We start from the raw sequence: 21,348 nt of genomic DNA on the forward strand, positions 1-21,348 counted from the left end.
CATGGTGACAGACTGCTGGAGAGCTGATGGGGGTGAGACTGTCTGCTGATGCCAGATTTGCTACTTTCTTGCACCACAGCGTATTAAAGGGTTACAACGTAGCCATGGTGAATACATCAAAGGGCTGAAACACACCCTCCTCTTATTTTTAGACTTTTAACACTGCTTTTTTAATACCAAAATTGTGCACCAAATTTATGATTGAGATTTTGCATTTCTGTGCACTGCCCCCTGCAGGTGGTAGAGAGCTGCTGCCTGAAGTGCTGCTTTTCATTGCACTCACATGTCTCCTCCCTTCCTCAGCTCTTCCCAGTCAAGTGGGAGAGTTGTGAGGAAAAGGTGTGAGGATGGAGGAGGAAGCTGTGAAGTGAGAATTCCCTCCATGCCAGAGTCAGTCTTCACTTATGGATGTTGCTTGTGATTGTTTTTGATTATCTTCTGGTCTTATTTCTAGAAAGCGTTCTAAGAACTGAGCATTTATATGAAAATCAGCCTATCGCGCTAACTTTGGCTCATTACCAGATATTCTTGTTCATCAGTGAGCACTACACAGCATTGGAAGCAGGAAATTAAAGGAAAACCTCCCTCATCAAAAGTCTGTGAAGGTTCTCAGTCATCCAGGTCATCGTAGTCTGAGGGGCTTGGAAAGAAAAGCGTCTGGACTTTTCTAGGTTTCTTGAAGATGTTTCACCTCTCATTCGAGAAGCTTCTTGAGTTCTAAGAGCAACTGGTGGAGAATCCCAGATTTTATACCCTATGGGAGTGTCCCCCCAAAAGGGTCATGGACCCCCTATTGATCCTCTACCTAATCACACGAGCCAAGGTGTGAAAACGGGTGTGGGTCACAGTCAGCCAAGGTTTCGGATGAACCCACTGTGAAACCTAGACCCACCTTATCATGTGATTTCCTGAGGTCAGATGGCCCAGGATGTGAGTGGGCATTAAGGCGTCTGGGAAGGGATTTCAAAATTGGATAATAGATGGCAGACAGTTGGTGTCGTAAGCCACCGCCTCTGTTCAAAGATGGTGACATCGATGGCTTCTTTCATTTCTCTTTCAAACCATCTGCCTTCTCTGTCCAAAATGTGAACATTGGCATCCTCAAAAGAGTGACCTTTGTCCTTTAGATGCAGATGAACCGCTGAGTCTTGTCCCATTGAGGGGTTCTTCTATGTTGTGCCATGCATTTATGAAGTGGCTGTTTGGTCTCTCCAACAGCCACCTCTGAAGAGCTGTTGGAGAGCAGACCTTATCTACAAAAGGTGCACTCTCTTTGTTTTTCCACTGAGCGATGATAAAAACTAAAAAGCATTTTACCTGTGCAGTTAGGGCCATAGAACCCAGCGGCACACAGTTCGCAGGATTCCCCTCTGAATCCGGTGTGGCATCTACATGTTCCAGTACCGAGATTACCGTCGTTGCAGTCGCCATGTTTGCCACAAGGGGCCTCCAAACCACCTGAACAAACTGCAACAGACAGAAGAAAAGGGTCAAAACATAGCATGGAAACAAAGAAAAAAAGAAACTCTCTTCCAGTCTTTATTAACTTTGCTCAGTGGGACCTGACAGAGACGGAAGTCTGTGGGAGAATTCTGCAAAGGTAAACATAATGGTACACCCAGCCCTACCCAGCTTTCATGTCCCTGTGACCTCTGAAAAAGGTTTTACTCCAGGGGCTTCAAAATAACTGCCTATAGGCATTACCAAGACGGCTTGCAGTGCTGTGAAAAAGTATTTACCCCCTCCTTGATTTCCTAGCTTTTTACATATTTGTCACATGTAGATAACACAAGTTAAATATAATTTAACTTGTGTTAAATTATATCTAACTTAAATATAATTTAACTTGCAATCCTAAGCAATCCACATGTCTACGTGACTTTTCACATAAACTCTTGTGTGATAAACATATTTAGCAACTAACAGCTTCCACAGCTTCCACAGTTCTTCAGCTACTCAGGTGTCTTAGTTCTTCAGCTAAGACACCTGAGTTAGAAAACACAAACACTGCAGTCGTCTTTACTCGCGAGGGCACTGAGCGCTCGTCCTCGCAGGAGGCACTCACGGACTCGCGCTCTGTCACTGTCTGCGTTCTTTATTTATACAAGCTTGTCACATGTGTGTACAAAGATAACAAAGTTATTCTAAGAACTCAGAGCTGAGGTTCCCCTTTTCTAAGTCTGTATGTTCTTAATATAGAGGAAGCTGTTAGTTGCTAAATAAGTTTATCACACAAGAGTTTATGTGAAAAGCCACGTAGACATGTGGATTGCTCAGTGATCCATAAAAAGAGCACATTTCATGTAGCTGATCACACTATGTACAATTTTCTTCTGACATTCCCTCCTGTTTATCACGAAATGAAATGTACATGTTATCAGTAAGTAACTACTTGTCTTTCACATTTTCAGTTACTACATCATTAGTTGCACTTCATCTTCATCTAACAAATAGGAAAAGAAGTCTTCATGATCCTCATCAGTTTGTGGTACATCTGCATATGCTGTGAGTGATGTCGCTATCATCTGTGAAATTACAGCTTTTAAACAAGGGATAACACAAATAAAGAAAAAGCAAAAATAAAACCAGGGAAACTCCAACGCTGATCAACAGTCTCTTTAGAATCTGTTAAAGTTGAGCGCTTCTTCCTGGATGAGGATGTTGATGTTGATGTGCACTTTACACAAGTCATTCTGAAAGTGTGATCAGAGATCAGAATTGGTGCACATGTTACAGTGTGTTTCCCACATGTTGTGTTAAACACGTATCTGTATCAGGCATTGTTCATCCAAGGATGGATGTGGTCTTGTGTCATGTCCGGTAGATGTGAGTTGTCATGTGTCCATCTCTTATCTCGGCTCGTGTATTGGTATCTTATTATTATCTTTGTCTAATATTAAAATCTGATTCCTGATCTGAAACATGTCAGTGTGAAATCAGGAAATCAGGAAGGGGACAAAATACTTTTTCACAGCAGTTTAGAAAGACCGTAAGTCCACATTTTTCTCACTTGGATATTAAACTAAGTAAGCATCAGTAATATCTAGCCAACCAGAAGTGTGACTAATATTTTTGAGAAAACATGCTTTCAATAAAAACTACATAAATTCAACAACTTGAATATCCAAACTAAACCTTGTGACTTTCAGAATTTGTAACTCAGTCTTTAAACAAGCTGCAAAAACCAAGAACATCTCTGTACAAACAAAAGCACAATTCCTCACATAAGTGCCTCCATCCCTTCCCCTCTTACCTTGACAGTCTCGCCCGAAGTGGTTTTTGCAGCACTTCTGTACCCAGCCTGGAAAGCTACAAACTTTCCTACAGCCATATCTGCTGAAACGATCCAGGTCATCATACAAGTATGAGTAGCGATACCTGGAGCGCGAGTTCAAACAGCCCTCCCTCTTTCCCTGGAAGAATACAGAAATGATATTTATCTCTACAGTCTTTATCTATAAGCAGCTAATGCTCACATGCTTTAGCAGACCTTACCGTGTCATAGTGTTTGAAGGGACAGGACGGAGTGAAGATGCAGCTTCCACAGCGCCCCTGAAATATTTAAGATAAGTGAGATAATGATTATTTGTCACGAGATAACAGGGTTAAAGCCCTACTTAATCCACCAGGGCACATGCTAATGTGAGAGCCTTTGTAGTTTTCTGGTCTTGTTAGGGTACGTGGGTCGTTGACCCAGTGGTTTCAGTTTTGTACCTTTTATTTGTGCTGTCATCTTGGTTTATTTTTGTGAAAGTTTTGGTTTCTGTTTTGCATTTCTATTTTTCCCCAGTTTTTCTTGGTGTGTGATTATTTAGTTCTGAAGTTTTGCTTTCCTTACTCCCTCTATTTTGTGTCCAGTCAGTGTCTGTGTCTGCCCTGGTCCCACGTCTCTGTTCCCTCTGTTGCAGTGCCTGCTTGTGAGTCTGTGTCTGTAAGTTCAATCTGTGTTTCCTGTTTTACTTTAAAAATCTGTGTCTCATGTTAATGCGTCTGGTTTTGCTTCCTTTGTCTCGTCAGCCCTGATTTGTCCAGCTGTGTTTCCCTCCTGTCTCTCATTCCCTGATTGCTCCCTCTGTGTATATAAGCCCTGTGTTTTCGTCTGTCTGTGTCACGATCTACCCTCATTCATGCTTTGTGTTCTGTCTGCCTGCCTGCCTGCGTTTATTCTTTGTATTTTTGAAGTTTGTTACTTTGAGTTCAGCATTACAGCTGGGTTTTTTTTTGAGTTCACGTTTGTCTCCGGAGTCTGTACTTTGGGTCCTCCTTACCACCACTCCTGCCTGCACACAGCCTTCGCATGACAGGTGTTTATTCACCTGGCGCTCATCCTGGGAATTACACATTATTCAATCCCAACAATTTAGTAAAACAAAGCTTAGCTTAGTTGTTAGCTTGGTTGCTAATGGCCAGAGGCAATTGTATGATCTATTCCTACTCTACACAAGAAGAAGCTAATAAACAATTTAGCTTCCTAAATTTTAAAATAAATCCTATGATCAAAGATCTGTTTTAATTTTAATTTCAACTTTTATCTAATCTGCTATATGTCTCGGTTCCTTTTCTGTGCATACACTACTGGTCAAAAATTTTAGAACAATTTTTTATTAAAGATTATGCAGTTTAATTTCACATTGCACACTGAAATGAAAGCATAGTAAAATAAGCAATTTGAGTTTAAAAAGAAATCATGGACCCTGACTCCAGCACAAACAGCCCCAGACAACCACACTTCCTTGTCGATGTTTGACAGTTGATGCCACACGATGTGGAACCATCCTTTCGCTTACCTGACAGCATAAAAAGATCCTGTGTGATGAACTGAAGATTTCAAAATATGATTCATCAGTCCATAAAACTTTTTTTTCAGTCTTCAGTGGTCCGATGGCAGTGTTTCATGGCCCAGGCATGCCTCTTTGTCTTATTCTGATGTCTTAGCAATGGCTTTCTTGCTGCAACTCATCCTGTCAAACCCGCGGTTCAAAGTCTTTTCTCCACAGCTGAAACTGAGACTTGCTTACCTGCTTACTTACTCTGAATCAGAACTTGGAGCTATACTATATAAATAATACTTAATTTATTGTATTCATTCTAAATTTAGGTTACGTTTCACCATTTACCTAAGCATTTCCATTTGTTATGTTTAGCTTAATTTTTTACCTGCAGTAACAAACGAATACTTTACCTAGCCTTGTCTAATCAGTCTAAATCAAAACTAATGAACCCAATACCCAGATTTCTTTTTTTATTTTGAGAACCTTTTGATTATAATTTTGAAAATCAGATGAAAATAAACAACATAATTTCTTTAGTAAATTACATCACTGCATTTACTAGTGCTGTTGGAGCACACAGTAAAATGACTCCCCCTGTGGCGGTACTGGTGTTGAAGCGGTAGCATTGTTAGTGTTACTCACGTAAGTGGTTCTGTTCTCGATGGTGTCACAGAATGCCCCGAGGCCAGCAGGTTCCAGCAGCTGGTCGATGCCATAGGCCACGCCATTCTGGAAGTTCAGGTAGCGGTCCACTACCTTGGCCTCATTTTCATTTATTACTATTGAACCCTAAAAACAGACACACATGTTTTAAAAAATACAACTACTAAGCAATAACAGAGTAGACTAAAATGGAAACCATTCAGTAGAGACAACAGAGTGATGTTATGATCATTTTGTTGGTGGTGTAAAAACAAACAGCAGGAGTTTTGTGAATATTCACAATACACTATATAACCAAAAGTATTCGCTCAGGTTTAATATGATCTCAGCCCACCCTGTGCAGCTATAACAGCTTCAACTCTTCTGGGAACGCTTTCCACGAGGTTTAAGAATATGTGTTTATAGGAATTTTTGACCATTCTTCCAGACGTGGATTAATGAGGTCAGACACTGATGTTGGACAAGAAATCCTAGCTCGCAGTTTCCAGTTTAATTAATCCCAAAGGTGTTCTGTCAAGCTAAGGTCAGGACTCTGTGGAGGCCAGTCAAGTTCTTCCACACCAAACTTGCCATCCATGTCTTTATGGCCCTTGCATGTTGACTGGTGTGCAGTCATCTTGGAACAGGAAGGAGCGTTCCCCAAATTGTTACCACAAAGTTGGGAGCATGAAATTGTTCAAAATGTTTTGGTATGCTGAAGCATTACGAGTTCCCTTCACTGGAACAAAGGGGCTGAGCCCAACTTCTGAAAAACAACCCCACATCATAAACCACCTCCACCAAACTTTACACTTGGCACAGTGCAGTGGCAAACCCAGACTCCTTTATTGGAGTGCCAGACGGAGAGGTGCGATTCAGTTACTCCCTTTATTGTCAACCAGAACTTGGGGCTATACGCAATTCGTCACTTCACTGCTGTAGAGTCCAGTGGTGGTGTGCTTTACACTACTACATCCACACTTTGCATTGCACTCATTGATGTAAGACTTGAATGCAGCTGCTTGGCTATAGAAACCCATTCTGTAATGTTCTGATCTAAACTGAAGGTCACATTCAGAGGTCTGTAGCAACTGACTCTACATAAAGTTGGGGACTTCTGTGCACTATGTGCCTCAGCATCAGGTACAAAGCTGGAATTCACTGAGCTCCTGAATTCACAAATCTTTGTAGAAGAAGCCTGCATGCCTAGGTGCTTGATTTTATACACCTGTGGTCCTCTTGCTAGCCATCTCTCGCTCACTGTAAGAAACCTCGGAGTGTTCCTGGATAGCTCTTTTAAATCAGAGAAACAGGTCTCCACTGTGGTAAAAAACAGCTTTTACCAGTTGCGTCAGATATCTAAAGCAAAGCCGTTCCTTCCTTTAAAACTTATCCACGCATTCATCACATCCAGACTGGACTACTACGACTCCCTCTACTTGGGCCTCCAACACTCTTCTCTTTACCGGCTTAAGTTAGTTCAAAATGCAGCTGCGCGTCTCTTAACAGGTACTAGAATCTATGATCACATCACTCCAATTTTAGCCAACTTACATTGGCTCCCTGTTAAATTTCCTATAGATTTTAAAATTCTTTAGTTTACTTTTAAATTCTAAATAAATAAATAAATAATAAATAATTTCTAATATGTGCTATAGAAATAAATTTTGATTTGATGACAGTGAGCAGAACACCTGAATTCAATTATTTGAACGGGTGAGTGAATACTTTTGCAGACATCTCATGTTTACAGACCTGTAAAATCACTGCATGATCAATCAGTTGATGAAAGTAATTCACTCAGGGGTCTGTTTATAACATGTGCCAACCACACAGTAACTAGGCCCTTGTAGTACCTACTTATAACTAGGGATGGGTACCGGTATCCGGTGCCATGATGGCACCGGTTCTGACATAAACGGTAGTAACCAGACCGAAAAGCAGTGCACATTTCGGTGCTTTATTTCGGTGCTTTTTTTTCCTGAGATGTGATACATGTTGAATTCTAGCCAATCATTTTACCTTTCCGAGGATAGTAGGCGGGTCCAGGTACGTACGTTCTTTTAGAGCAGAGCTACAGATTAAAAATGCCCAAGGCGAAGCGGTCAAAAGTCTGGCTGTACTTCACAGCAAAAGATGCAAACTCAGCAGCCTGCAACAAATGCTTTAAGGTGATACTATGATACTGTCAAAGGAAGTAACACCTCAAATCCGATGAAACACCTGGCGATGCATAGCGTGTTTTTTTAAAAGCCAAAAAATTTGCCGTATTTGATAGCTTGCTGCGAGACCTCACCTCACACCGAGCGCATCTACTGCGGGTGGGTTGCCTGTTATCGGACCTGGAGTTAGCAACATCCCCCAAAAACCCGAAGAGGAGAGTCCTGGCCCCTAGCCCTGCCAGTGTAGCAGAAATGATGACGGATGATGATGGCAGCAGCAGCCATTCTTCTCTGCGTGAGTAGCTTAATGTTGTTCGTGTATAATTTACGTTGAGTAGGCTAACCACGTCATTGCATTAATGCATGTAAGGTGAACTAGCAAACACCATTGTTGTTACATGCAGCTCTCTTCTTGTTTGATGGCAGATACTCCCTTCACCCTGGCCAAAAAGGCTAACATGACCAAAGAAAAAGTGGAAAACAGTTAAACATGAGAGGTTTTTGGACAAAGTTTGTTTTTTCCATTGATTAAGCACTGCTTCCAGCTGAGAGTGATACCATATATGCCCTATAGCTGCAGAAAAGGCTAACATTGTTATCTTTTTACAAAAAAAACAGCTGAACATGAGAGGTTTTTGGACCAATTTTGTGTTCTCCATTCTTTAAGCACCGGTTTGAGCACCGTTTAAGCACCGGCACCGTTTCAAAAGTACAGTTTTGGCACCGGTATCAGATAAAACCTAAACGATACCCATCCCTACTTATGACAGACATTAAAATTATCTGTGGGATAAGCTTTGACTTTCCTGTCTGTGTAAAATGGTAACTGGTTCTTATATAGCACTTTTCTATTTTATCTGAGCACTCAAAGTGTTTTATACAACATATCTTATTCACCCTTTCACACATGCATTCATTCAATCCTTTTCTAGCTAACATTCACGCACATTCATACTCTGATGAATGCATTTTGCCCAAGGATACCTTGGCATGCAAACTGGATCAGAAAGGGAGCAAACGACCAACTTTCCAAATGGTAGATGACCTGCACTACCTCCTCAGCTACAGCCACCCCCACATTAGTTCTTGCAACCAATTGCATTCTTCATTGATGCACGAATTGAGTAAACCACCAATAAGAGTCATATCAGAGTTTTTGAGGTTTCCACATTCAGAGACAAAGTTTTGAAAAGAGTAAGGTTTTCTAGGCAGGAGTTCCTCCATGAGAACTCTGACGCTCATTAGTCAGTCCTTGTAAGAAGCCGCTGGGGGTGGACTTGCTTTGGGGTAGAGGCAGAGCATGTACGGTCATCCGGCCAGTGGCGATGCACAGACTAAGCCCAAGGCCACAGAGCACACACACTGTCATGGGTAAGACCCAAGCAGGGGCACATGGAGCACCTCAGGTGGATAACCTCAGCAGACCCGCTTGCACGCCATGAGGTCGTAAAGACGGAGTGTTGTGGAGAAGGCGCTCCCCCCTGGAGCTAACAATGTGTAGATGCTGAGCCACACCACCCAGGCACATTTTTAATCAGTTTTAGTTTTAGTTAGTCAGTCAGTTTAGTCAGCAACAATTAACTACCAGGTGTGGAAGAAGTAATGGCCACTCATTTGGTTTATATGTGTGTTTCCTCACCACCAGGCTCCGGTCACAGCTGAACTTGATGGTGGATCCATGCATCGTGCGGAAGGATGAAAATTTAGTCGGCAGTCCAACATTTGTCACCTACACACACACATACACACAGGCATAATGCTTCAAAGGAAAAGGTTTAGAAACACTATTGTCAATGTTTCTGATTAAACATGTGCTTAAAACATTTTTTGATACAAACCCTAAAAGCAGATCAAGAGAAGGTTATTACTTTATTAATGCAATTCATTCATTTTCTTGGCTTAGCCAATTCAGGGCTCATGTTCACGTCCACATCTACAGAGATTTTCTTTATGTCTTTAAGACATTTCTGCAGTTTAACTAAATGGTGTGTGTTATCTGGCTTCATGGATAGATAAAGTTGTGTGTCATCTGCACAGCAGTGAAAATGTATGCTATGCCTTCTAATGATGCTGCCTAAGGGAAGCATGTATAATGTAAACCGAATTGGTCTTAGCACTGAACCCTGTGGAACTCCAAAATTAACCTCAGCCTTTAAAGAAGACTCTCCATTTACATGAACAAACTGGAGTCTATTAGACAGATAAAATTCAAACTACTGCAGCGCAGTAACTGTAATACCTACAGCGTGCTCTAATCTTTCTAATAGAATATTATGGTCAACAGCATCGAACGCTAGCAGGACAAGCACAGAGATGAGCTGCCTCTCCCTGAGCCTGGTTCTGGAGGAGGTTTCTTCCAGTTAAATGGGAGTTTTCCTTCCCACTATTGCCAAAGTGCTTAAAAAGGGGGTTGTATGGTTTTTGGGGTTTTCTCTGTTGTATTATTGTAGGGGTCTACCTTACAATATAAAAGCGCCTTGAGGCGGCTGTTGTGATTTGGCATTGTAAAAATAATATTGAATTGGATTATAACCCTACACATCTCTTTTTGCCATTCGTAATCGGCTCTATCCAAAAGAACACTTCGTTATTCATCCAGTCATTCTCCTCCTACCTTTGAGTTGCGAATGATGTGAGCCTTTAAGGTGGCAGCCAGCCGGTCCCGGTGTAAAGGGTGGATGAGCCAGAGCTGTCTTTCAGGCGGCAAGGACTCCATGGCCTTGTTTGTGGGCCAAAACACGGTGAATGGTTGGTGGACGGCCATATTGAGTGTAGGGAGGAGGCCTGCAATCTGTAAAAAGTGATAAAAGCATTTAACAGTGAGTCTTGCACATTGATTTTTACTTATGCTGACCACAAACTTTTTTTTGACATTTTAGAAACACTTGAAATTAATTTTACTAGATACAAATGTTATGATAAATGTTAGAACAAATGGAACTTTACTTAACCTTTTCCTTTATGAAAGCCATATCTGCTGTGTAATCTGTTGTACAGTGATACTGGGCTGCACAGCGGAGGTCTATTATGAGTAATTCTGTCTCTAATCAACAAAATTTTCTGTTTGACAGTCTTCGATTTCAATAAAAATGTTATGGTAGAAAATATGAATATTTACAAAAATAGCTGTGAAATATGAAATACTTTTTAAAAAATGATTCATCGACCCGCCTTCAGGCCTTTTTCCACACACTAAAATTGGAAAAAGTGTTTGAACAAGAATATCTCAACGACTATTAAAGATAAAAGCCTGAAATTTTCAATGGTCTATCTTTGTTCTTGATAAAATTTTAGCTGTAATTTTTAGCTGATGATGGAGGAACGAGACAACATTCCTCCATCATCAATTTATTCTTGATGATGATGATGATAAAAACAGCAGCCTTTAGTTAAGTTTTGAAATATTCATGGCAATACATTGCCTCAAATTTCAATGGGCCAAAAAAGACACTTTTAGGTCTTTTTTGGCCCATTGAATTATAGCACCACTGGCTAACAATGATGAGGATGTTTGTATCCTTGACAGGAAGGAAAGCTGGTTTGAGCAGGGAGTCAAGGAGGCCATTTAAATGGGAAAGATCATCTCTGAATTGAGGACAGGGCCGAAGGGTACATCTTTCACCATCTTACAACGCTGTGATTGCAACCATTCTCCAACTCTCTGTAAAATGGTTCTCATGGTTATTGAGCAGTGGCCACTAATCAATATTCATGACAATTTGCATATTAACGACCATGAAACTGACCTCACAGCCCATTGTTCATCAGTGGTGCTAGTGTCAGTCATTTAGAGATGTGCTGTTTATAAGGTCGAGGAAACCTGCAGTAAGCGGACACTGTAAAACTCACTTGGTTGAGTGACAAAACGTTTCTCCCACCTAAAACGCTACGTCCAGATAAACAGAATCAACCTTTTTGCGATAGAGTCTAAAGGTACCTCTACCCATGTATTTTCCTGTTATGGCAAAAGAGTCTCATCTCAAGGACAAAGATGTTCAAGAGGAGCTGCCAAGCAGGAAGACAAGAAGACCACAGAGAAGGTTCATGGAGTGAAGGAGGACATACAGAGGGTTGGTGTGACGGAGGAAGATCACTGTGGTGATCGCAAAGCCAAAGGAAGAAGAACGTCAAGAAAGTAACCATGACCACAAAAACATGAAAATATGTGATTGCATCAGCAGGTCATAGCATTGAGCACATTGCTGACAATATTAACAGTGACAGGATGATTTCTAGGTTCTAATCTTGGAGTCGATCAATAGGAAGAACACTCCCTCCACTTTCACAAACATTAAGATCGTAGAACACTTATGGCAAAGTGATGTTTCAATCTATCATGTAATTTCAAGTCAAGTGGCTTTATTGTTATTCCAGCCATGTGCAGTGGTACAGTACACAGTGAAATGAGACAACGTTCCTCCAAGACCATGGTGCTATGGTCTTGGAGGCAGTGCAACACTAGACAGAACAGAACAGAACGATACAGACACAAGACAGTGCAGACACAAGAATGCCACAGAAAAGTGCAACAATGACAGTGGGTTGTGCAAAAGACTGAGCATTGTGCAAAAAGTACATATGAGATAAGGTAATCTCTGTGTGCAAGTTTCACAAAATTCTGACAAATAATCTCGTCGGAGAAGGTCGTCTACAGTTCAGTTCAGTTCAGTTCAGTTCAGGTTTATTTATCTAGCATCAGTCATAACAACAGCTGCCTCGGGGCTCTTTACACTGTGAGGTAAAGATTACAGTGTTACTGTGGTGGATAAATGGACACATGGATGCCTTTTCATGCCATAAGCTCAGTCCTTTGGCTAGATGAGCTAAAAACTACAGAATCAGATTGCTAATCCAGGTGTTAAGCATCTGAATACAATTCAGTATGATGTAAGAAAAATATTTAAGACTCTTAAATAGTCCACTATCAACAAAAAAAAATCTGCACAGGATCTGCTTTTGAGTGTGAAGTCACTCTGTTTAGTTTTTGTCTCCTTATAGCCTGGGGTTAAACTGGGCAGGAGCCTACTGCAGAGCGTTACCAGCTCACACTGTGACACTTAAACACAGGATAAACATAAAATGCCTTCCCTTTTTTTTTTTTTTACTTTGCTGCAGCAAGAACAAAAGCAGTGGTATCTATGCAATCTCTGAACTGAACTTCTGCATGTGGCTATTTCCCTATTTCAGTCTTGTTAACATAAATACTTTCTATATACTAACTATATGCAAGCTTTTGTGACATATACAATTCCTACTGTGAAAAACACAGCAGTCAAGGTCAGAAGGAAGCCATTTTGTACTTTCATGATAAATATAATTTTTCCCATAGTGTGGTCCCCTGGTGGTCCCTGAAGGTACTGTAGGTGGTTGTTTAAAATGTTTACTGAAAAATATATTTAGAAGAATGTAAATTTTAATAGCTGCACATTTTTTAAACTTTAATGTTAATATGATATAACTTAACTAGACTTTTGCTTTGGGATTCATGAAATATTTATTATAAAAAGAAAAATAAACTGGCATACTGCCAGTGCTACCCCTAGATTTCAAACTCCTACGTCGCCTTGTTTTTGAGTTATCGTATTCATAAACTTGCCAGGCAGCGTGGTACCCTGACCCATCAGTCTTTTAAACCTGAAGGGTAAAAATTACTTTGTTATTAACCTTTTGTTATTTACTTTTTAAATTGAACTCATCTCATATCTCACCATTAGCTGACAGAACTTAATGCAGTGTATTCAGGTCTACATACACGGTGTAAAGTATAATACTCTCTTTAACGACAGTTATTTTATTTTTTAGGGGCATCCTATCCTGTTAACGATTTCAGTCTCTGGTGTGAAACATCAGTCACTTTTCCAAAGTGAATGTGAGAGTATTTTTTTCCCTGCTGGATCCCTTTTCCAGGTTCCACAGCACAGATAACTCAAAACATTGTTAAGTGGTTTGAGTTCCCGCTGTTAATTTTAACGTTGTGTAAAAACATCAGCCTATACGCGGTTTCAGAAGACTGCCTCTCGTCTGGCTGACACATTTATTGTAAAGCCCTGTTCCTGAAAGTCTCACATATATCCGAGCTTCCATCTTCAAGAGTAAAGAGAAGCCAAAACCAACATTATGTCTTCTAAATTCAACATTCATGTGTCATAAACAGCTGTATGAGGCACAAAACTGGCAGTAGATAAAGCAGAAGTCACAAATGGCAGCCTCCGGGGTTCAAGGGCCACATTATGAAACCAGGAGCATATTTTCATTTCAAAAGCCTAAAAAAGAACTGATTTTTCCATTTGCTAATTTCAAAGTTTCCTATTTTCTTGCTATGACGCAAAGTATCGAGAATCCATCACGGCTAGAGTGAAACAGTGACCCACATGTAGTAATGTTAACCCCAGTTATTGGCCATGACCAAAAATGCATTTCAAACACATTCATCAATTAGAAAATTTTAAGATAAATCTGCTGCCGTTTTTTTTTTTTTGTATAAAAAGATAAAAAGATATATGGATTTAAAAAAGCTGCCAGCACCACAGAGATAACTTGCAGCGACTGACATGGATGTGCCACTTTTGGTGATAACCGTCAGTGCACTACAGTAACAACCGTGAGTTATTGTGATCGGGAGCACCTTGTTATTATTACGTTATGCAGGTTTGTCGATTTTATGGGACTCTGGGGGGATGTGGAGGTGTGGAAACTCCCCGTGTCTGCAGGAAAGGCCGCTAACATTGAAACACGTACCTGGAGAGGGTGAAGCAGTGTGTGTGTCCATGAAGGAGTTTTACTATATCTTGATTAATTTACTGTAAATCTAAGGTCTGTACAGACTTCTCCCAGTCTGTTTTATAAATATATATTTGGGGTTGTTAATGGTTTTAGTACCATGGTAAAAATAATGATTTATAGGCCCAGCTGAAGAGCTTTTTTCTGTGACATGCTGGTACATAATTATATGTGGGATACTTGTAATTATTGTATTCGTGTTGCTAAAACACACAAAAAAAACCCCAGAAAAACTCCCCCCACATGTTAGATAAGAGCTATAAATTGAGTGAAATAGGTATTTGAGCCCCTACTACCACAGGCTGTGTGCCTGCAAAGATTACAATCAATCAGTCAATTAAAGAATTAGAAATAGTCCTGATCTCAATGAGTCATATTTATGACCCAGACCAAGACAGAGTTTTAATATATCTGAAAGCCTGATTCTTAGCCTTGTACAACCTAACTGGAAAACTCAAATACAGTTTTATTTGTATTTATCTATTGTTTTTATCTGATTTAACGGTCAGTTCAGATAAAATAATTATTGTGGGTGAATAAAACATCCATGAAGATGCTCAAAATGACAGCATCAACATAGCATTCAATCTATTATTAGACTCAATCGGCTTCTTTAAAAATGTAAATGAGCCCACGCACCACTTTAATCACACTCCGGATCTTGTTCTGACATATGCCATAGAAACTGAACATTTATTCCCTGAAAAGCCTCTTTTGTCTGATCATTTATTAATAATATTTTAGATGCTGGGGTTTTCTCTGTATTTTCGTAGGGTCTTTATCTTACAATATGAAGCACCTTGAAGAAACTGTTGATTTAGCGCTTTATAAATAAAATTTCATTGTAGAAAGCACAACTGTCCACAGAATCAATTTCTTCCAAGCCAACCTGTCCACCTCTGGAGAAGACCAAGGAGCAGTCAAAGGACATCAGGTACAAGGAGCTTTTTAATTAGTTGGTACCACAGTCACCAAAAACATGACTGCTAACACACCACGCCATTATTTATTGAAATCTTTCAGCACCTGCAGAGTTCCTATGCTCAAGAAGGCACACGTACAGACCCGTATGAAGTTTTTTCCTGAACATCTAAATGACTCAGAGAAGGCTTGAAAGAAAGTGATGTCAGATTAAACCAAAATTTAGCTTTTTGGAATCAACTCCACCCATCAACTCTGGAGAAAGAGAAATGCTGAGTATCAACCAAAGAACACCAAGCTTAAGCTTAAGATTGGCCATGGACCAGTCTTCCAGCATGACAATGACCTAAAATATACTGCCAAAGTAACAAAAGAGTGGCAAATCTGTGAAGGGGGCTGAAGCTTCAAGTTGCCAACCAGCAACCAAAAGGATGGATAGACTTTCTGTGAAGAAGAGTGGGCAGAAATCCCTCCTGAGATGTGTGCGAACCTGGTGACCAACTACACAGCCCATCTGTGGCATCCAGAGTTCTGACTGGGTTATATAGGATCAAATATTTATTTTACTGTCATAAAAAATGAGAGGCTGTTCATTTCTTTGTAAGTTAGCAAACATACAAATTCAGCAGGAGATCATATAATTATTTCCCCCACTGTACATCATGTGGAATCAAATGGATCTGGTCGGACTTGCTGAAACTGGCCTTACATGGCTCAAAAAAGAAGGGAACACTCGATCATCACAGTTTAACACAAAGTCAGTTAAACTTCAGGGATATCAAAGTGTGCAGGCAGCAGGCATAAACCACTGTGAATCCATGGAGCTGCTTTGGTGCAAATGAAGCAGACAACAGGTGCACAGCAACAACAACACAACCTCCAAAAAGAGAATTCAAGGTTCAAGGTTCAAGGTTCTTTATTTGTCACATGCATAGTTATAGTATATATAGGTGGCAGGTGGTGGCCACAGACCATTGCTCTCTCCTTATCCCGCCTGACTGATTTTTTTTCTCCAGTTTTGCTTCTGTGCACCTGTTGTCATTTTCATTTCGCCAAAGTAAGAAGCAGGTAAAATGGATTCACAATGGTTTAGCCTTAAACCATTTAGCCTTAAACCATTGTGAATGGGGGTTGTTTAGCAGTGCACATGTCCCCTGTATGGAAACTAAATGCACCAAGCTTACCTCCACATGTGAGCTATTTGTTACAATTTAATTTTGGATTTTTGTTGTTAAATGATAATTAACCCTCAAGCAACCAAGCTATTTAAGCCTAAAACAACAGTTTATGACTCCATTACAGTTTACATTACAGGAATAGATACAGGTTCGCCTTTCTACTCCAGCTGAGCCTAAACAAATTTTAAGCACTTTGAAAGCATCGGGGTAACTTGGGGTTCAGTATTGTGATCAAGGACACTTCAGACAAGAAAAGCCAAGGATCAAACCACCAACCTTTCAATTAGTAGACTCTACCTCCTGAACCAAAGCCAACACAATAATCAAGGATAGCCACACAACGTTTCACGAAATTGTGGTACAAGGTATTTTTACAATCAAAAATATAAGCTTTAACCACTTGAAGATTAAAGTACAACTTTTGATATGTCACTGCAGGTGAATATACCAAACCAGGGCCGGCAGAGAAATAATCCCAGGATAATGCCACCATGCTTCACACTTCTCAGTGTGTATGCATGACAATTAACCTTCTGCTTTTAAACTACATCTGCCTGGCAAAGCTACTGTAGTGCTACTGAATTACTGAAAACCTTGAATACAGGACTTTAAACAGAGTATTTTAAAACTGTGGTAAGTCTATGTTTACTGTCAGTTAAGGATATCACATCACCCATCTTTCCAAATAAGAGCTGTGTGTGGAGCCTTGCGTTTATCATCCTAGAGTGTTTAGTGCTGCAGTGTTTTCTCGTTAGTGCTTTGGAGAGAGCTGTTGATTAATTAATGAGGTCAATCCAAGAAAAATTGCCCAGGGTCACAATAGCCTCAAATAACCAACTTTACCTTACTGATGCTTTCATACTATTAATATTTTCTTAGTTACAGCCCACTGAAGTACACAGAGGTGGCTCAATTTGCCTAATTTTTTTTAACATTGATCCCTGATGACTTCTGAAGTGAAGAAGCTACACTAAATGTTCTGAACTAATAAAATGCTCAGATTTGGCTCAAATTACGACCTAATGGCCAGCAGGATTTTTCTGAAGAGGATGTGTAGACAAGCAGATGGGAGTTAATGAAAGAGGGTTGCAGAAATTGAAGTAGTCCTTCTCAAATCAGTAGATGCAGGGTTTTGTTTCCCTTACCTCTATGAGTTGGTAGAAGCTGCTGTAGCCATAAACTGAAGCTGCTGTGGTTAAGTTCATCTAACACAAAGAGAGAAAGAGAGATATCACTATCTGCTTCCAGTTAAGATTAATCATTAAATAACTGTAACCAAACCCAACGCACCATTTTGGGATTAATCGGCGGTTTCTCCTCCAGAGCGTAAGGTGTCAGCATCAAGTCGATGTGGTGAATGATTCCATTAAATGTGGTGTAATCGCTCTTCACGATCCTCGACCTGTTGTTGATGAAGATCGAATCCTGCAGGGGGAGAGAGACTGTTTATTTCCTGATGACTTCCCGAAGGTACTTCCTAGTTAAATTCAAGAAAAATCATTAAAAATGAATGAAAGACTCATTAAAGTAAAATTAAATGGGCTGATTTCTTGGGAGCTTTAGATTCACCTCAATATTTTATAACTTTAACATTTAAAATTAAGGGGTTTTTAAGGATGCTAACCGTGAATGGTGTAACCCAGGATCAGCGGGCCTATTCCAGAAACCAGGGCCCCAGTCAAAAAATTCCATCCCTTGTTTTTCCCTAATCACGTTTCTTGGACTTTTATGGAAAACATTAATAAGATGAAGGAGGTAATAAAGGAAGCACTGAAGCAACTCTCCTTAGTATTTTTTTAATCTGACCAGACACTATTATTAGGGGCACTACACTAATAATTCCAGGCCTTTTCACTCAGTGAGGAATCTTTCTAAGAAAAACTAACTATTTAAACAATCCCAGGTTTACAAACAGAGCCTAACACTGATCTCTGTGGTAGGAAAATCTGAGTTTTTGTTCCCATAGCAGTTTTAATCAACTTACCCTGAGTGAAGCTCGTGCATGGGTCATGAAAAAAGCCATCATAAGTGGCGCTCAACCAGTAAATAAGGAGCAGAGACTTCAATTTCATCCAGTGGACCAGGAAATATGAATGTGTGCCAGTGTGGGCTATTTCATTTATGTTTACAAAAATATGAGTGGATGAAAGAGAGTAATTTCACTTGAGTACATTTTATTTAGCAATAGACACAATATTCAGCCAATTTTCTTTAATAGATGATAAAGCTGGAATTCTAACAAATGTTAAATCTTTTAATAAATGTATTAATTCACCTGGCAAAACCGAGTAAAAATGCAGGTAAAGAAAAAAAATATATCAAAGCATTCCCGGTAATCAGGGTCTGACATATCGAGATATATCATGGATCAACATTTAGAAAGCTTTCTCTCTAATATTTATTTTTTTATTACTTTTTAAAGGTTTGTAAATATTACAGCAAAAAACTGGTGTCAGACTTTCTGCTGCCTGGATTCACAGATGAGATTTAGTTCATTTTCAGTGACAGCTGCATTTCATTCATCCTCACTCAGACATATTCATATCATCTCTGGCATGATTTAAAAACGATGACAAGAATGTTCTGACTGTGCAGACGCTGGTTGGTGTCTCACAGGGCGAACAAGGAGAGCGCTGATCAGAAATGCAGCCAAGAGGCCCATGGTGACTCTGGACAAGCTGCAGAGATCTACAGCTCAGGTGGGGGAATCTGTCCATAGGACAACTATTAGTTGTGCACTGCACAAAGTTGGCCTTTATGGAAGAGTGGCAAGAAGAAAGCCATTGTTAACAGAAAACCATAAGAAGTCCCGTTTGCAGTTTGCCACAAGCCATGTGGAGGACACAGCAAACATGTGGAAGAAGGTGCTCTGGTCAGATGAGACCAAAATGGAACTTTTTGGCCAAAATGCAAAACATTATGTGTGGCAGAAAACTAACACTGCACATGACTCTGAACACACCATCCCCACTGTCATGCTCTTGGGGTGCTTCTCTTCAGCAGGGACAGGGAAGCCGGTCAGAGTTGATGGGAAGATGGATGGAGCCAAATACAGGGCAATCTTGGAAGAAAACCTCTTGGAGTCTGCAAAAGACTTGAGACTGGGGCGGAGGTTCAACTTCCAGCAGGACAACGACCCTAAACATAAAGCCAGGGCAACAATGGAATGGTTTAAAACAAAACATATCCATGTGTTAGAACGGCCCAGTCAAAGTCCAGATCTAAATCCAATCGAGAATCTGTGGCAAGATCTGAAAACTGCTGTTCACAAACGCTGTCCATCTAATCTGACTGAGCTGGAGCTGTTTTGCAAAGAAGAATGGGCAAGAATTTCAGTCTCTAGATGTGCAAAGCTGGTAGAGACATACCCTAAAAGACTGGCAGCTGTAATTGCAGCAAAAGGTGGTTCTACAAAGTATTGACTCAGGGGGCTGAATAATTACGCACACCCCACTTTGCAGTTATTTATTTGTAAAAAATGTTTGGAATCATGTATGATTTTCGTTCCACTTCTCACGTGTACATCACTTTGTATTGGTCCTTCACGTGGAATTCCAATAAAATTGATTCATGTTTGTGGCTGTAAGGTGACAAAATGTGGAAAAGTTCAAGGGGGCCGAAAACTTTTGCAAGCTACTGTAAGTGGCAGAAAACGGATGGATGGATGGATTTTGCTCAATAATTTTACATTTTCAAATGATGCTGTGACTGGTCCTTTATAAAGCTGAGTACAGCTGCTGTGCTCCAAGGATTAATAAGGCATAAAGTGGTTGGAGTGAGAAAAAGTCAAGTGTGACTTGAAAAAAATTAAATAGTTCTCAATGTTTGTTTTACACATTTAAATCCATATCTGTGAAGCTACATTTACTTCTGTTCTACTGAGGAGTTAATAATCTGTGTATGTGCGTTACCCCTATCAGGCTGAAGTGCAATGTGTGTCCTGATACTGAGACAGCACGCTCAGTGGTTTTGAAGTCATTCGAAGTCAGAATCTCACAGGAAACGATGTGGGAACGAACCAGATCCTCAATATGACCGTTCTGCTTCCAAACATTAACCTAGACACACACACACAAGTCAGTACTGTAAAGCAAAAACAATCAAAGCCACATGCTAAAGTGATACAGCTAGGGTAGGGTGGCACACATTTAAGGTGAGACTGGAGATGTTAATGTCACACGAAACAATAAAAAGCAGCAGCTGCTGCACTCACAATGGAGATGTTGTTATTTTCCTCTACCGGGACGAAGACAGTGTATGGTCCATCACCATAAAGACCTGAAACGCCTGACATCTAGGAAGCACAAAAACATTGACAATGGATGAGAATCAGATGGCTCAAAAGTATTCATCCCAAAACAAGTCCAGGAGGGTTTTTTTTTTTTTACTTTAATTTTTTTCCAGCTATTTTCCCACACAGTGACTTACAAAAGCAGCTCAGTGCAACAAATTTATAAAATATGTGTATAAAATCAAGGATGAATAATAAGTTAAGGTCTCACAGTGATACTGAGTTTTGGTTCCTGGTTTTATTTTCATTCCTATTTTTGACCCAATGTCCATTTTCTCATTTCCTAAATTCTTCCTCCTCGATTCCTCTCCTCGCATCTTAGCCCTCCCACCACACATGCAAGTGGAGGAAGCGAGGAAGAGTCACAAGGAGAGAGGAGTCAAGGCATCAGGTGTTTATCGAAATGAGACATCATTGCCTTGGATGCCAATTTGATGTGACATCTGAACTGTATCACAGACTGAAGGTAAAAACACCTGTGCAGTCTGGATTATAGCTCCTCCTGCAGCCGCCTCTCCTCTCTGGCCTCCAGATGCATTTTAGAAACTGAGACATCCTTCACCTTGGCGCTCTGTGATTAATTTCTAGATCACAGGCATAAC

At 40.3% G+C, this 21,348-nt stretch overlaps 1 protein-coding gene across 1 annotated transcript in view; it reads right to left on the reverse strand.

Annotated features, from left to right (window-relative positions):
- Nucleotides 1-21,348, reverse strand: part of stab1 (stabilin 1) — a 170,758-nt gene that overhangs the window by 76,939 nt on the left and 72,471 nt on the right. Inside the window, exons 47-56 of the mRNA XM_087840890.1 lie at nt 20,669-20,749; nt 20,367-20,513; nt 17,746-17,880; nt 17,601-17,660; nt 10,191-10,367; nt 9,216-9,305; nt 5,415-5,561; nt 3,496-3,552; nt 3,254-3,413; nt 1,318-1,467 (exon numbers count right to left, since the gene is read on the reverse strand). Coding sequence (XP_087697016.1) covers nt 1,318-1,467; nt 3,254-3,413; nt 3,496-3,552; nt 5,415-5,561; nt 9,216-9,305; nt 10,191-10,367; nt 17,601-17,660; nt 17,746-17,880; nt 20,367-20,513; nt 20,669-20,749 — 1,204 coding nt within the window. The remainder of the gene's footprint in view (nt 1-1,317; nt 1,468-3,253; nt 3,414-3,495; nt 3,553-5,414; nt 5,562-9,215; nt 9,306-10,190; nt 10,368-17,600; nt 17,661-17,745; nt 17,881-20,366; nt 20,514-20,668; nt 20,750-21,348) is intronic.

Source organism: Neolamprologus brichardi, chromosome 5 (genome assembly GCF_056152115.1).
Source record: "Neolamprologus brichardi isolate AB-2024 chromosome 5, ASM5615211v1, whole genome shotgun sequence".
Taxonomy (NCBI): domain Eukaryota; kingdom Metazoa; phylum Chordata; class Actinopteri; order Cichliformes; family Cichlidae; genus Neolamprologus; species Neolamprologus brichardi.